At 41.9% G+C, this 15201-nt stretch overlaps 1 protein-coding gene across 5 annotated transcripts in view; it reads right to left on the bottom strand.

Moving 5' to 3' along the window:
- Positions 1 to 15201, bottom strand: part of TRRAP (transformation/transcription domain associated protein) — a 166222-nt gene that overhangs the window by 146370 nt on the left and 4651 nt on the right. For all 5 annotated transcript variants that reach the window (XM_083413270.1, XM_083413269.1, XM_083413267.1 and 2 more), the window contains exons 2-18: positions 15011 to 15177; positions 14176 to 14225; positions 13179 to 13289; positions 12863 to 12967; positions 11554 to 11637; positions 9830 to 9886; positions 8910 to 9035; positions 8048 to 8125; positions 7724 to 7812; positions 7468 to 7564; positions 6710 to 6848; positions 5319 to 5397; positions 3431 to 3665; positions 2457 to 2784; positions 1654 to 1751; positions 1280 to 1474; positions 544 to 735 (exon numbers count right to left, since the gene is read on the bottom strand). In XM_083413270.1, the coding sequence (XP_083269396.1) occupies positions 544 to 735; positions 1280 to 1474; positions 1654 to 1751; positions 2457 to 2784; positions 3431 to 3665; positions 5319 to 5397; positions 6710 to 6848; positions 7468 to 7564; positions 7724 to 7812; positions 8048 to 8125; positions 8910 to 9035; positions 9830 to 9886; positions 11554 to 11637; positions 12863 to 12967; positions 13179 to 13289; positions 14176 to 14225; positions 15011 to 15110 (2163 nt within the window). In that variant the 5' untranslated portion in view covers positions 15111 to 15177. The remainder of the gene's footprint in view (positions 1 to 543; positions 736 to 1279; positions 1475 to 1653; positions 1752 to 2456; positions 2785 to 3430; positions 3666 to 5318; positions 5398 to 6709; positions 6849 to 7467; positions 7565 to 7723; positions 7813 to 8047; positions 8126 to 8909; positions 9036 to 9829; positions 9887 to 11553; positions 11638 to 12862; positions 12968 to 13178; positions 13290 to 14175; positions 14226 to 15010; positions 15178 to 15201) is intronic.

The following is a 15201-nucleotide window of genomic DNA, read 5'->3' on the forward strand; positions in this document are numbered from 1 at the left end:
AAAATCTACTAACAGTAACATCGAGAGCCTAGACAGTGGCTTTACTTACTCTGGCTTTAGAGAACTCTCAGGCAGTGTTTTCTCATTATCATGTAGTAAACTGGGTTGCAGAGATGTATTTTTTAAAAAATCTTTTTACAGCAGCAACTGGCCAGCACAGGGTCATCACTTTGTGCTAGACTGTATGTTAAGACAATGGCATACAATGAAATTGAACTCAAAACTGTATAGCTTGATGCCTAAACGTAAGCAGCCTCGAATGCACAAAGAAGCCACCATGACAATCTTAAGTTGTCATGTGTTACAGAGAGTGCACCTCCTTTACAATGCAATCCTACACAAATCCACTCAGAAATACGTACCACCGAACTCAGCAGGACTTACAAGGTAAGTGTATATGGGCTTGCGGCCTAAAGCTCAAAATCTCGTGAGAACTGTAGTTCCCATGAGATTTTGAGCTTTACACACGAACACCTACATTTCAGAAGTCAACCCTGGGCGCATTAAGAGAACTCACCATTTTTACCCGTTTGCAACATTTACCTTAAGCATCTGTTCGTTTTCCGCCGCAAAAAGTGAAACGGAGCCAAAGACTAACTTGAAAAGTTTGAGATACAGGTTGGAGAGCTCCACGTTGGAGCCCATCTCAGGCAATCGATCCAAGAGATACTCCACCAGGATTGTGGCAAACAGAGCTGAGGTAGTTGGGTTGGCCAAGAAAGAATTGGCAACAATCTGTCAAAAGGAGAGCATGAAACAATTAGGAATAACCACCGGCAATGGTTTATTTTTTTAAAAAAAAAATTGCTTAACATCGGTCACTGAGTTGATTTCAAATTGTTTTCAAGTAGCTTGTCTTTTTACAGATTTCATTTCACTGACATCCCATTTGATTCCACAAGAAGGAAACAAGAGTAGCAAGCTATGCGTCAAATAACAGCTCCTCCAAACCACTGTCCATTTCCAATGAGGACAAGAGCTATTGTCAGTTCAATTTAGTATAGTTTATTGCTTAACCCAGCCTTTGCCAAGCTGCTGCCCCCCCCCAGATGATTTGGACTACAATTCCCATCAGCCCCAACAAGCCCAGCCATGCTGGCTGGGGCTGATGGGAACTGAAGTCCAAAACATTTGGAGAGCACCAGGTTGGTAAAGGCTGGATCAGCCGTAATGGCGACAGAATGACAACACAGTGGCATGTTAACAAAAAAATCTCCCAAGCTCAACAGAAAGTTTTTGTCAGGGCTCACACTACTATCAAGTACACGAAACATACTACCTGAAGGGCATAGTTCTTAGAGATTCTTTCAACCATGTACGGAACTGTCGTCTGGAAGATTTCTTTAAAAGTCAGAGCATTCATCATTGTGAAGACGCCGGCAAAATGCTCCAGGACCTCCTTCTCCTCTTTCATCCTGACTGTCTGGCAGTTTGCAACTCGAATGTACGTCTGTCCATTTCCAGCTATTTGAACCTTTTGCAATGGAGACACAAGACAGGGTTCAAGTCAACATGCATCCCCATCACCATTTGTACTGGCTTTCCGTCTCAAAATATCCAAAGCGATTGAAAAGCCGTAAATTTAAAAACGATTTGGAATAAGCCATGGAGATTAACATTACAAAGCAATTAAACAACAGTTAGGATACGTGCCTGATAAATATCCAAAGCTTGCATGGCATATTTGACCAGCTTGATGTATATCTGTGTCTCTTTAGGTTGCAGCTGCTTATTGGGAATGAACTGAGCTTCTGAAAAAAGAAGAAAAGGAATTGAAAGAGAAATTACTTTTTACTACTAAAAAGTGTGCACTTGTGCAACAAAATGGGAAAAACTAGAGCTGCTCACAACAATTAATCGATCCCCCCAGTTTAATCTGCTTCAAAACTTTGAATCTAAAAGGTACCCCCAATTAATCAGGCATCACATTTAAATATGCATATGATTATTTTTAAAATGGGTGCTTGTATTTCTGTAATAATACGCTATTCACAGCTTTGGGGGCCTTTCACCGGTACACAAACAAAGCCCAATGCAATAAAAACTGCAAACAGCAAGCAGAATCTTAGCCAATTCTCCCTTCTCTCACATCACCATAGAGGAGGAATTTCACCTACAGCACATGCATGCATCACCTAAGTGCAACGTGTGTTTCTTGTTTCAGAAATAATAACCCAGAACATAAGAAGAGTCCTGCTAGAGTAGGTCAATGTCCCATCTAGTCCAGCATCAGGAGTGGCCAACCTGAAGCCTACAGGAAAACCCTCAACCAGGACCTGAGCACAGGAAGACGCTCCTCTCTTGAGGTTTCCAGCAACTGATATACTCATATGCATATTTTAAATAAATGGGTAACTAAAACCCATATGATAAATTGTATTTTTTTTTAAAAAAAAAAAAAGGTTGCACCACCCTAGGAAAAAAGCCCAGGTAAAATTCGAATCATGCCACCTTACCACCAGGAGCTTTGCAAGAAGTGATACCCCAGGTAATCGTCTTGACACCGCAGACCAAGGTTTTCACCAAGCTTCGGCAATCCGTGACTTGGAATGTTTGCTTGTCTTCCTTCTCCTTCTCCCCTTGCTTCTCAAAGACAGGCCCCGGGGCAGGAGCCACGGGCGTGGTGGGAGCAGGGGACGGAACAGGAACCGGAGGGGCATTTCCTCCAGCCGGCACACTGGGCAAAGTGGCTTCTCCTGCCCCAAGTTCAGACTGCGGCTTGCACTTTTTAAAGATCACGGAGAGCTGATAGCGGGCAATGGTGTGGAACTTAAGGACGAAAACCTGGAAGACAAGAAGCACCGTCACAAGAAAGTAAGATTCATCATCTGAGTCTAGGTGTAAAGCCAAATCCGACAACCAGTGGAAGAGGCTGGAATGATACTGGTGTTCACACACACACACACACACACACACACACACCTCTCCCTCTGCTTGAAGGCAAACCATTGCTTGTCATTAGAGCCAAACAAACTATGGTTTTGAACTTGCCCTCCAAACTGGGATCACAAAGCAGCTTCAAACTATGGTTTGCCATTCCCTGTATGAAGGGTGAGTGTAAGACATAGTTTTGTCCATTCAGATGTAACGACAACCGGTGGTTTGCCTCCTAAACAGGAGGAGGAAACTGCAGCACAAAATAGAAGCAGTGAATGCATGAGCCCAGGAGTGGTTTTCAACTCAGCTTTTAACTCAGAGTAGATCCATTAGAATTAATGGAGCTAACTTAAACATTCATTCATTTCAATGGGTCTGCTCCAGGTAAAACTTTGTTGAATAGCGCCTCCGGTCCCAAGTAGGTCAATCTACCTTTTCCATTTAGTTATATAGTTAATTCCACCTCCTCAGCACAGAGGCCTCGTTTCTGAGCAGCTATGTGGTTTTAATGAATATTTTCATTCCAGCACCCCTACTTTAAATGCCACAGTACCTCCAACATCCTCATGAGGATGTCTCTGCCATTTCCATTTTCCTGTTCGCTCTTGGATCGAATGCAGTCCACGAGATTTAGCAGAAGTTTGCATGACATGGTCTGGATACTGCTGGGCAATGACTCGTCATCAATATTCTTAGCAAATAACTGGACAGCAAGGGAGAGGTCATTGAGCGGCAAATGCTGTCGGACATGATGAACCAGATCCGCTAAAGTGCTGTACGCAAGGGGCCTGGGAACACACAAAGAACAAATATACTAGTTACTTTAGCGTAATATCTCCAGTTTATGTGTTGAGCCGATATGTGTGAAGCCAACATAGACGTCCAACACACAGTGATGAGGAGCGAAAGGGTGGTAATCAATGCTAGTCCTACTCACAGAAGACCCATTGCAATTAATAAACAGGCCAATGGGCCACCCAGTCCAGGATCCTGTTCTCAAGGTGGCCAGCCTAGGAGAAGGATGCACACAGGACCTGAGTGCAAGAGCAACTCTCTCCACTCATGTGATTCTCAGCAACTAGTATTCAGAGGGATCCTGCCTCCAATGGTGGAGGTTGTTGTTGGCATCCATCTGTCTACAGAGACAATGGAGTACACCTCTGGGGATAGAGTCAAAGCGCTGTTAGAAGCACCAAAGTGACCTCTCTAGGGAGCAAACCTGGGCAGTGTGCATGGAGGTCCTGGGCTGCCCAGATGGCAAGGACCCACTCCTGGCCTCATTGATGTAGTCCAGGCATGCCCAAAGTCCGTTTCGGGGGCCTAATAAACTGTGGTACAGTGGTGCCTCGCAAGACGAAAAGAATCCGTTCCGCGAGTCTCTTCGTCTTGCGGTTTTTTTTCATCTTGCGAAGCAAGCCCATTAGCGGCTTAGCGCTATTAGCGGCTTAGCGAGCTTAGCGGATCAGCTGATAAGCAGCTTAGCGGATCAGCTGTTAAGCGGCTTAGCGGCTTGGTAAAAAGGGGGGGAAAGGAAAAAAACCCCGCAGGAACTCGCAAGACATTTTTGTCTTGCGAAGCAAGCCCATAGCAAATTCGCTTTGCGAAGCACCTCCAAAACGGAAAACCCTTTCGTCTAGCGGGTTTTCCGTCTTGCGAGGCATTCGTCTTGCGGGGCACCACTGTAGTTTATTTCCTAAGGTAAAATCCTAAAAAAAACCTCAACACCTGCAACCCTTAAAAAAAGATCAAAAACTTCAATCCTAAAAAAAGGTCAACAACCTTGGTTGGCCCTTTGGTTGGCCCCCACGGCCCTTCACTTCATCAAATCTGGCCCTCTTTGAAAAAAGTTTGGACACCAGTCCAAAGGAAAGCATGTTTGGCACCATCTTGGCTGCAGGAGTTGCCAAAGAAGGCATAAAAGGCACCATCCAACCGTCTTGGGGACTAAACTTAGTACAGTAGAAAACAGCCATCATGGCACATGCAAGAAAAAATGCCTTGTACAACCATTAACTTATTAGCCGACCACCTGTAGAGAAGACACAATGGAGAGAAGAGAGGGACTGCACCTGCCAGCAATGCCAAACTATCTGCACATTCAGGGACCATTGAGAAGTAGAGCATATGCATGGACATGACTGGGGATCTCAAAATGCACAGAGCTGCAAACTCTCCTTTCTGACAGTTCCCTTAATGTATGGACACCAGGGGACTGGGATGCCAGGAGCCTGTCATGGGTAGGGTGTATAGGTGTGGTCCTCCAACAGCCTCCTTAGGTATAATGTACACACGGAGGGATAATGAGTGAGCAGCCCTTTTGCCTTTTTTCCTTCTTCAGCCAATAAATAGGAGGACAAGACCTGATTATGATCTTGTGCACCCGCTAAAACATCCCATGCACTGGCAACGTTAACAGACAGAGAACAAGCTTCATTACGCACCTCAGGGTTTCGCGGGCCGTGTACCCAGAGCCTATTAGTATGGATTCATCGAACAATTTGTCCATGCACGGAATAAATTCTGTAGTGAAAAGTGACAAGAGAAAGTTGTCGTGATGGAGGCAACAAAACAAGAATTATTAAGCAGCTTTAATTAATGCAGAAGGCAGTCCAACTACTGGGCCACCAATCAAACATTTCCTGCAAAATTTAGCCTACCAAGCATGACTTTTAATCCTCGGGAAGTGGCAGTTCTGCCCAAAGTGAATTTAACATGCTGCTCTCCTCAATGAAAAAATGCTGCATGTATTTACTTAGCTTGCAAATATTTGTTTCCTTAAACTGATTCTGAGCACCCTTCCCAAGTTTACTGGAGTGGTACAAACATTTAGAGCCTTCTCATCCCTCTCCAGATCAGCAGAAATACTCCCCTAAGAAATTATATTAAATGTATTAAGGAACACTAGTACAGAAAGATCTGACAAAGATGTGCTTCTGAAACCGTGTATTTCTACATCGTTAATTTCGCTCATTGGTTTAAAGAGCTGAGGGTGATGTACATGCCATTTTACTTTATGTCATTTCACTTCACAACAGCCTTGTGAGGTCAGCTAGGTTTGACTGAGAACATGAAAGCAAGAAACATAAGGAGATTAACATGCCCCTTTCAAGAGTCAAACATAGACGTTCCTTTCCATATCATTATGCTTTTGTTAATGAGATAAACACACTTAATTAGCAATTAAGTTACAATCAAGACTGCAATCCTTAAAGGGAAGTGCAAGATTAGGGGGTCTGTAGAGCTGGATCCCATGTGCAGAATTAAGCTAAGCTATACCTTTGTTAAATCACGATTTTATAGATCTATTTAGACAATCCAAAAACAAGTTTTATCCAGCACACACCATAAGAAAACGGGTGGAGAACAGAGAATGACTTCATTGTATACAATCCCCTATTTCTGCTGTACAAAGTAACTGTGGAAGAGTAGTGTAAACTCAAAAAATTTCTTTTCCCACTCTATAGGCTCACCAGCACCTTATGGGGGGGCGAGGACTTTGCATTTAACTTGGCAGATTCCAGTTGATTTTACATTTACCAATGTAAGATATTAAATTCCCAGGTATCAGCAGTCTGATTTGACCTGTTTGACCGGTTCCAGTTCATAGGCATGGCTGATTTTCTATCCACTTCACGCCAAGTGAAGCGAACTCAAACTAGCTCTGAAACTGCTGTGCTAATTGCACCCAGTTGACTCTGGCAGCAATCATAAAGCCACCTTAACCAGAGAGGACTCGTAACACTGAGAACACAGAACCATACCTTGTGACCCACCTCTCACCATTTTCCCACCAACATATTCCAACTATTTAAAATATGCAAAAGGGACATACGGCTCCTCAGGTCTGTGGTCAGAATATGCTTGGCTGCGATGAGAAGCTCCTTTCTCAGGTGAGCTGTTTCTGCAGGACAGTTTGACAGCAACTGCAACATGCCTTTTACCATTTGCTGAGAATACTTGGCCACCAATTCCTAATAAAAGTAAAAATATAGATGCATATATTCCAGCTATATTTATGGCATATATAGGTTAAAATCTCAACTGAATCACACCCTGGTAGAGGCATCAATAAAGCTTACTTCCCACTGTGTATACAGAGGCCCCATCTACAGAAGTGGTGGAGTGGTTGTATTAAGCTGAGAAGGGGATAGGAATCCAAACAAAAACCAAAATTGGGGAGTGGGTGAGAAGGAAAGCAAGGAGAGGGAATTCCTGCTTTCTTCTACCTCCTACGAATCCTCAGAAATCCCCAGTTATATGGCTTTGTGGAGAATCATTTGTCCTCCAGGTGCTGCTGAACAAAAACTCCCATAATCCCTGGTCATTGGCCATGCTTACTAGGGCTGATGGGAGTTGTAGTTCAGTAACGTTTTCCCCACCCCGTGTTATACAAAACATTCTTTTACACATACTTTTTGAGTGGGGTTTCCAAAAGTATTTCACTTTTACATGGAGTTTAAAGGTTTATTATTTTCTTCTCTTTTGATACAGCCTATGCACCCATCGAAAAAAGTTCTGTTAACTAGTGGAACGCATGACTCTCTGCCTCCACCTGTCTAAGAATGCTCAAACCTCTTGAATGAAACTTACCTGATAAATTCTTATTATGTAGGCCAAGAACGACAACGTTTTTATCTGTGCAGCAATGAAGTCAGCATACAGTTCCTTGTTGTAAAGTTTATGCTGCCTGAAAATTGAACGTCAAACAGTGATTTAGTCTTGCCTTTCCTTTTTTTAAAAAAAAGTTACCTCATGAATGGTGCTTCTTTTTTTAAAGCTTAAACATTACCATTTACATGGCTAACGTAAAAAGGCTTCGCCGGGAGATTTAGTTATGTAACCTTACCTTGCTTGTGTGGACACCTGAATAATAATTGTATTCATAATCAAGGGTACAAATTCAGCCACCACATTATGGATGTTCAGTTTGTACAGCTAAAGAAAGAAAAGAAAACAATGTGTGATGAAAGATGTATGATTGTTGCTTACAAGGCGGTTTTCGAACAAACCTGCAACCCAAATAAGTTCGCAGCTTGATGCCCCAAAAGTTACAGCCGCCCTCCATTCATACGCCAGATAAGGGGAGGGGGAAGCACTAATGTTTGGCTAGAAGACAGGGCAGAAATTTAGACACAAGCAGGTTATTTATATGAAGTGTTCGAGTACTCACCTGATACATAAGGACAACAATAATGGGCAGCTCAGCTAACACCTTCAAGGAGAGCGAGCCTCGAGGAATTATTGAATGCTGGGGGAAAAACAGAAGCAAAGGGCAAACATTTCCACAAAATGTCTCTTTTAAAATGGGATTTTAAAAAATTAAAAGCTGTTAGCATGAAACACAGTTTGACATCTGCTTTCTTGGATCAGTTTGTTTCAATATAGCTTGCAAGGTTTAACCGACGTTTTTTTTCTTTCTCAAGCTCCAACTTGGTCCACGTGACCCTGCTGAAGACCCGACAAACAGCTTAATGATGCTGGGCAAGCGGAGGATGCAGGAGAACATCCTTCAGATGAAAGAGCAGCATCAGACTGTTGGCTTGGTAAGTTAGAGCATGGTGCCGATAATGCCAAGGTCGGAGGTTCAATCCCCATAAGGGACAGCTGAATATTCCTGCATTGCAGGGGGCTGGACCAGATGATCCTCAGGGTCCCTTCCAACTCTATGATTCTAGGAGGACTCACAACCCTCATGGGAAGTCAGTGAGAGAGGAAGGAGAGGCAGAAAGGACAGAAACCGATGCTGTATAGGGGAGTGAGAGACTGAATGGGTCAGAAATGCTAAATAAGTAAAAACAAAAGGAGTGGTGTCCAGTGATGAAAAGAGGTAATCAAACTCTTGGAATGAAGCCTCCACCAGGTGGCAGACAGGAGGCGACATATATTTATTGCTTTTAGATGTATTGCTCAGGTGGGGCTCTCCGCAGTCTCCCATCCTGGCACTGCCAAGGTTCATATTCACTTCATGCCAACGCAGATGCACCGTAAACCACAGGGTTCTATTACAAGCTGGAGTCATGTATTATACATACCGTTCTCGTTTCGCTGTCATCCCGTTCTGGATTTACTTTCACTACGATCGTCGTGATCATACCCACCATTTCTGGCGTAGGAACAGTGTTGTCGGGGATAACCTGAGGATTCTCAAAGTAACGATTCTATGGCAAGAAGCAAAGAGATTTTGAAGCATTAACAATAGCTGCAGATCTCACCGACTTCACAAGCGCTGATAAGCTTACGGAAGTGAATCGTGAATAAAACAGGGGAAAGCCAATTCTACCAGACTCCGTGGTTGCCGAGGGATGGGGTGGGCAGAAAAGAGGAAGAGAGCGACTGCTTTGGCAATGAGCTCTGACAAAAGGCAACTTTGGCAAAACTCATTGTTGATAATTAATACAGAACTGTGACTATCGTACTAAGAGTAGTTTAATAAGCTATTAGCTATCTCTGGATACAATTATCACATGATTATACTGCTGCAATAATAGGCACTGCTGATCGTCTATGATTAAATGTTTGCTCCCAACATATTTTCTTATAATATGGCATTTACAAAGCCCACACCAAGCGATTCAGCATCCCTCTCAATATACATTCAGGGCTACTGCAATCCCATCTTTCTAATACAGCCCCTTGCAAGGACCATAAGGTACTCTGAACACTTGAAAGCACTATACAAAAAGGTGGTGTAAAGGTGGTTGTGGTTGTTGTTGTTGTTGTTGTCCCGGCCTTTGAATCTCCAAGTGAATCCTGACAAGATTGAGATCTTTTGGAGCTGGTGGGTGGGCGATTACCAGACCCGCAAGCTCCTGCCAATTTTGCAAGGCAAAATAATAATAATCAAAAGTCTTCCAGAAGGCATAAAGGGAAAGACACCAGGTTGGGGTATTTTATCCATGATGGGTCAAGAATGTGGATTTCAGAAGTCGAAAAAAAAATAATTAAGACCTACCACTACTTTTGGAAGCTCCTTGTAAATCTGTTTCACAAAATCCAAAAAATGATGTATCTGTGGAAAGGGAGAGGAAAAAAGTATGAGTCTATGTTCCAAAAAACTTTTTTTTAAGCCATTCTATTTTTAGGTATTCACACTGAACAACTTTAAAAGCAAAGGAAATGAACTGGGCAGGTTCTAAGTAACTAGTTTTAGGGCATCCAATGATTTAGCATGCCCAGTAGGATTACCGCTCTCTTGCCAACTTACACCGATACAACAGTATTCATGGATATGTAGGATGGAGCTGTTTAAGAAACTCAGACCCAAGTCCTTTAGGGATGCAGAACCCATTGCTCAATTATTTTATGCATTGGCCATGCCTAAGTTTAATTTGGGAACTTAGAATTCCAACAAGTGATCTGAATTGTCTCAATACTAAAGCACAGTATGTGAAACAAGCAAGATGAATTTGAGCCCTTAATAAAAGGTACCCCTGCCCATATGGGCCAGTCTTGACAGACTCTAGGGTTGTGCGCCCATCTCACTTAAGAGGCCGGGGGCCAGCGCTGTCCGGAGACTTCCGGGTCACGTGGCCAGCGTGACAAAGCCGCATCTGGCGAGCCAGTGCAGCACATGGAAATGCCGTTTACCTTCCCGCTAGTAAGCGGTCCCTATTTATCTACTTGCACCTGGGGTGCTTTCGAACTGCTAGGTTGGCAGGCGCTGGGACCGAACGACGGGAGCGCACCCCGCCGCGGGGATTCGAACCGCCGACCTTTCGATCGGCAAGCCCTAGGCGCTGAGGCTTTTACCCACAGCGCCACCCGCGTCCCTGAGTCCTTAATGCAGGATGGCAAATATGACCTAATAGGCGTTACTGAAACCTGGTGGGTGGAGACTCATAAATGGAAAGAAGAATTAGAGGGGTATAACCTGCTCAAAAGGAACAGACCACCAGTAAGGATGGATAAGAGGAGTTATGATAGCCATCTTCAAATATCTAAAGCGCTGTCACATGAAAGATGGAGCAACCTTGCCCTGAACCCCCCCAAAAAGCTCAACAACTTTGACCTGAACCCCAGAAAAGGGGGTAGATCACTGCCAGTTTTTAACTCTGTGAGTACATCGCAGTCTTTTGGGAATTGGCCACCCCTGCTGAATAACACACACCCCTCACTCCAGAGAGACAGAGGGGAGCATAGGTAAAAGGAGGGGACAAGACCCTTCCTTATGTGAACTTAACAGCACAATCCTATATACATCTACTGAGAAGGAAGTCCCAATGAAGTTCAATAGGCCTTCTTACTGAGTACACGATTGCAGCCTAAGTTGACTCATCCAATAAGATAGCGTGTACTATAATAGTAAAACAGAAAGCAAATGATTCCTTTACAAGTATTCTAATAATTTATGAAATCTATCCATAAAATCCAAAACCGTATGCACTTTTTCTCATAACTTGAAGCTTAAGTACTTCATTACAATATTCTAAGGTTTCTGAAACCTCCCAGAGATTTCATAAGGAGACAGCAGCACTGGTACAATTCTTTTCCATTGCATTTTCAATTATTATTAGATTATGTTTCTAATATAACAGCACAGAATCACAGAACTGTAGGCATGGAAAGGACACCAAGGTTCATCTAGTCCAACCCTCTGCAATACAAAATCACAAATCAAACATATCCAAGTAGTAATACAAAAACAAAACTTTAATAGTACAGGAGAAAGTAATTTACCTCTTGTGTGATTGGTGGCCGGAACTGCTTGTGCAATTCAATGATTATCCTCAAACAAATAAGTACATTTTCTTCATTTTCAGTCTAAGTGTAGGGGGAAAGAGAACAGATTTATTATTTCATGACTGAATTCCTGAACTTTTAAAATAATGTTACAGTTATCATAGTTTCTGAATTATTCAGAAAAGTGTATTTGCTTATGTGAAACAGTAATTCCTTGAAAATAATCTTTATTGTCATTTTGTTATGAGTGAAGAAGCCCAAGGTAGATAGAGACTTTTCACAAATTACATGAAAATGTTATATAGATGGTATCTAACACCTAGCAGATTGCCAAAAACGCATAAATCAAAATCGAATAAGTGTTGGAAATGCAAAGAAAAAGAAGGTACTTTTTATCATATGTGGTGGTCTTGTAGTAAAGTTAAAGCTTACTGGGAAATGATATATAATGAACTGGAAAAGATGTTCAAGGTAGCATTTGTAATATAAAGAAGAAGAAGAAGAAGCTTTTCTCTTGGGAATTATAGGTGTAGAACTACCCAAACAGTACAGAAATTTATTTATGTATAAAAGATGGGAAATGGTTTATTGAATATTTACAAACAAATTGTAAACAGATAAAGACACTGGCAGAATTACTGTAATAACCTGCAGTTTCAAAAGAACATATAATCAAAATAGATGAATAAAAAATTAAGTTGTTAATTTAGAATATGCAGGAAATGATAAAATAAAATTAAGGAACTGCAGAAAGAGGAAGGAAGGAAGGAAGTCGAGGTTTGAAATGTTAGAACTATTGTTAAACTATTGAAATGTATATAAATAAAAACTATAAATAAAATTATAAAAAACATAGAGACTTTTCACAACAATAAAACATAATAAATTAGGAAAGGAGGAGGGGAAAATCAGGATGTAGCAAAAACATGCAATGCAGTTTTACACAGTGATCATAGAGAGGAATAAGAAAGTAGGTTAATCTTCTACAAAACCTCTCCACACAAGTAACCTGGAAAATTGGAGGTTTGGTGCATTCACATCTGAGTTGGCAAAGGATTTTTTTTTTATGCCACATCAAATGAAAACGGTCTATTTTTCACTTGTCCCTAAGGGCTCTCATTCGCTGCATTAAGTGTCTCATATACAAGCACGCTGGAATAACAGAACAACACGTGACATTTAAATAGTACTCCATCACTTCTAGTTATCTTTCCAGTTATGAATTTTCAAAGGTAGGTAAATCCACAACAAGAGTAATTCTAAAAAAAAAAAATGTTGATAAGATTATATTTTTAAAGTACAGTACCTCTAGAAATCTGAACATCACAGATAAGATATTTTTGGTGTGGGGTCGAAGATGTTCATTTGTTGGTATTCTATGGATTATTTCCAGAACTAATTTTCTCAGTTGCTGGGGAGGGATAAAAAAAGGAGGGTCATCAAATCAAAATGATCAGTGAAAAGTCATACGGTAAAGCCCTAACAGCTTGAGGAACATGTTAAAGAAAAACACAGATAAAATCCCAATATGCATAAATAACAAAGCTTCCTTCTGGTTTGCCAAAAGGACTCATTGAAAGACAACGCCTGAGAGAAAGAGAAGAGTTCATTTCAAAATATACCTGTGCTGGCTTTTCCTGCAGAAATTGAACCTCTCCGTCCTGGAGAAAAGTAAGGAAGCGAGGAATGATGTGTTCCAGGAATGTGGAATACTGCTGGGATGACGTCACATTCTAGTAGGAGAAAACGTTTCAAGGATCCTTATTTCAAACATGTACGCGATGTGGAATTAAGTACTTTAGTGAAAGCATGGCAGTCAAAGGCTTCATAGCCAACCACTTCAAGCTGCTGCAGCTAATAAAACAAAACAAGCCCAAAATTCTTCAAGCTGTTATTTCGCTCGTTTTGAGGACAACGCATACATATTGCCAGGCTGGAATAGAGCGCTGTGCAAATGGCCAACAAACTTGCAATCCCACTGCCTCCTTCCCAATACTTGAACTTCAGTGTGTTTCAGCAAGCCCACAAAAGTAAGTAGCCTGCCCCTCTTACAAAATAAAATTTGCTAGCATAGTTGTGATTTGCATTGCAATGCTGGCTGCAAAAAGAAGAAGCCCCCTCCACTGTGGCCAGCTTGGAAATGCAGATTACTGGCCTCTTAGCAGAATAGTTTTTTAAAACAAAAACAAAACCTACCAAGCAGGATAGCAGTGGAATGATGGAGGGCTCCACCCCTGCTCCACCAGTTCACTGTGGTTCTGGATTGGTTAAGGAGGGGAAAAAATTCCTTCCTCTGTGGCCAGCACAGAAACCAAGCAGACTGCTGAAGGAGAGATGGAACAATCTGTCCCTCCTCCACCAGATCAAAACTCACCTATATGGTATACCTGGTGGGCTATGAGCTCACAGCAAACATGTTATATTCAAGGCTGGCTTGATTTGTGTCTCTGCACCAAGCCTAAGTAGATTTGGGGCGTGGGACAATTTTAACTGTCCTGATCAGATTTCAGTTGGGTGGGTCTCTAGCAGAGAAGCCACCTTACATAATTATTGTTGGAAATCTCTCCACAAAGGTCTACAATGTTTAGATCAGTAAGACAGCGATCTGATTTTCGTTACCTCAAAGTTTTCGCTGACTTCCTGCATCATCTTCAGCTTTGTTTCATCCGCTACAAATCAAGAATGGAATAATAAAAAGGGGAAAAAAATTAACGACATGTTTGACAGATATTGAAGAAATGCTCTTTGACCGCACTCCAAGAAGCAGTCAGATCTTATCAGTTTGGCTCTCATGACCCAAATTGTGAATTCCACAAATCACAACTCTCACTCAAACACACCTGCACTCGTCCATCTCCACTCAGTCACACACAAGGTTACTTTTTAAGGGTTCAAGAAAATATTTTTCATCATTTTGCTTCTTCATTAAAGCAAAGCTTAAAGTGACGGTGGAGTTTACTGAATCATGGCCTGGTGCAGACACAACTCTGGCTCTCTCCAAATCCTGATTTCTTGGTCATGAACCAACCTCGGGCCCATATTCCCTTCACTCTACAAAACAATTTCCTTTTCTCCCTGAGGACCTTAATCACAGTCTAGCATTCACTCTACAGCAATGCTACTACCTAAAGTGAATGCTAACCAGGTTCACTCTTCACCCAAGGTTTGCAAACCCACTTCAAACTTAAGACTTCACGCTGCGGTAAAGATGGGGACTCCTGCTAGCATCAAGAATGCTGAGGATTAGTACAGATAAAATTCAAAATTGTGCTTAAGACCAATAAGAATTCACATAGGACAAGAAATATGAAGGTTGAGCACATTCCCAAATTTCGGTTCCGATTTGCAGGCTGCAATTTGCGAGAGCCAGTGATACACCTGCACTAGGCCAGTGTGAATAACTCGTCTAGCAGAGGAAGCAAAAATAGAAGAAAAAAACTGAAAATAAACTTACGTGTATTGACATCCGTTAGAGCTGCCACAAACTGGAGGTATTTTTTCATTAAAGTGGTTTGGTCAACCACAGTGGGTCCTTGCGTTGAAACAAATGCCATTTTTCCCTCGTTTGAATGTAAGTTATCACTTACAAAGAAGAGTTAAAGACCTCAAGGATCAGTCAGCCTGTTAAAAACAAAATGCAACGCT

This window comes from Podarcis tiliguerta, assembly GCF_965153285.1.
Source record: "Podarcis tiliguerta genome assembly, chromosome: 14".
NCBI lineage: Eukaryota > Metazoa > Chordata > Lepidosauria > Squamata > Lacertidae > Podarcis > Podarcis tiliguerta.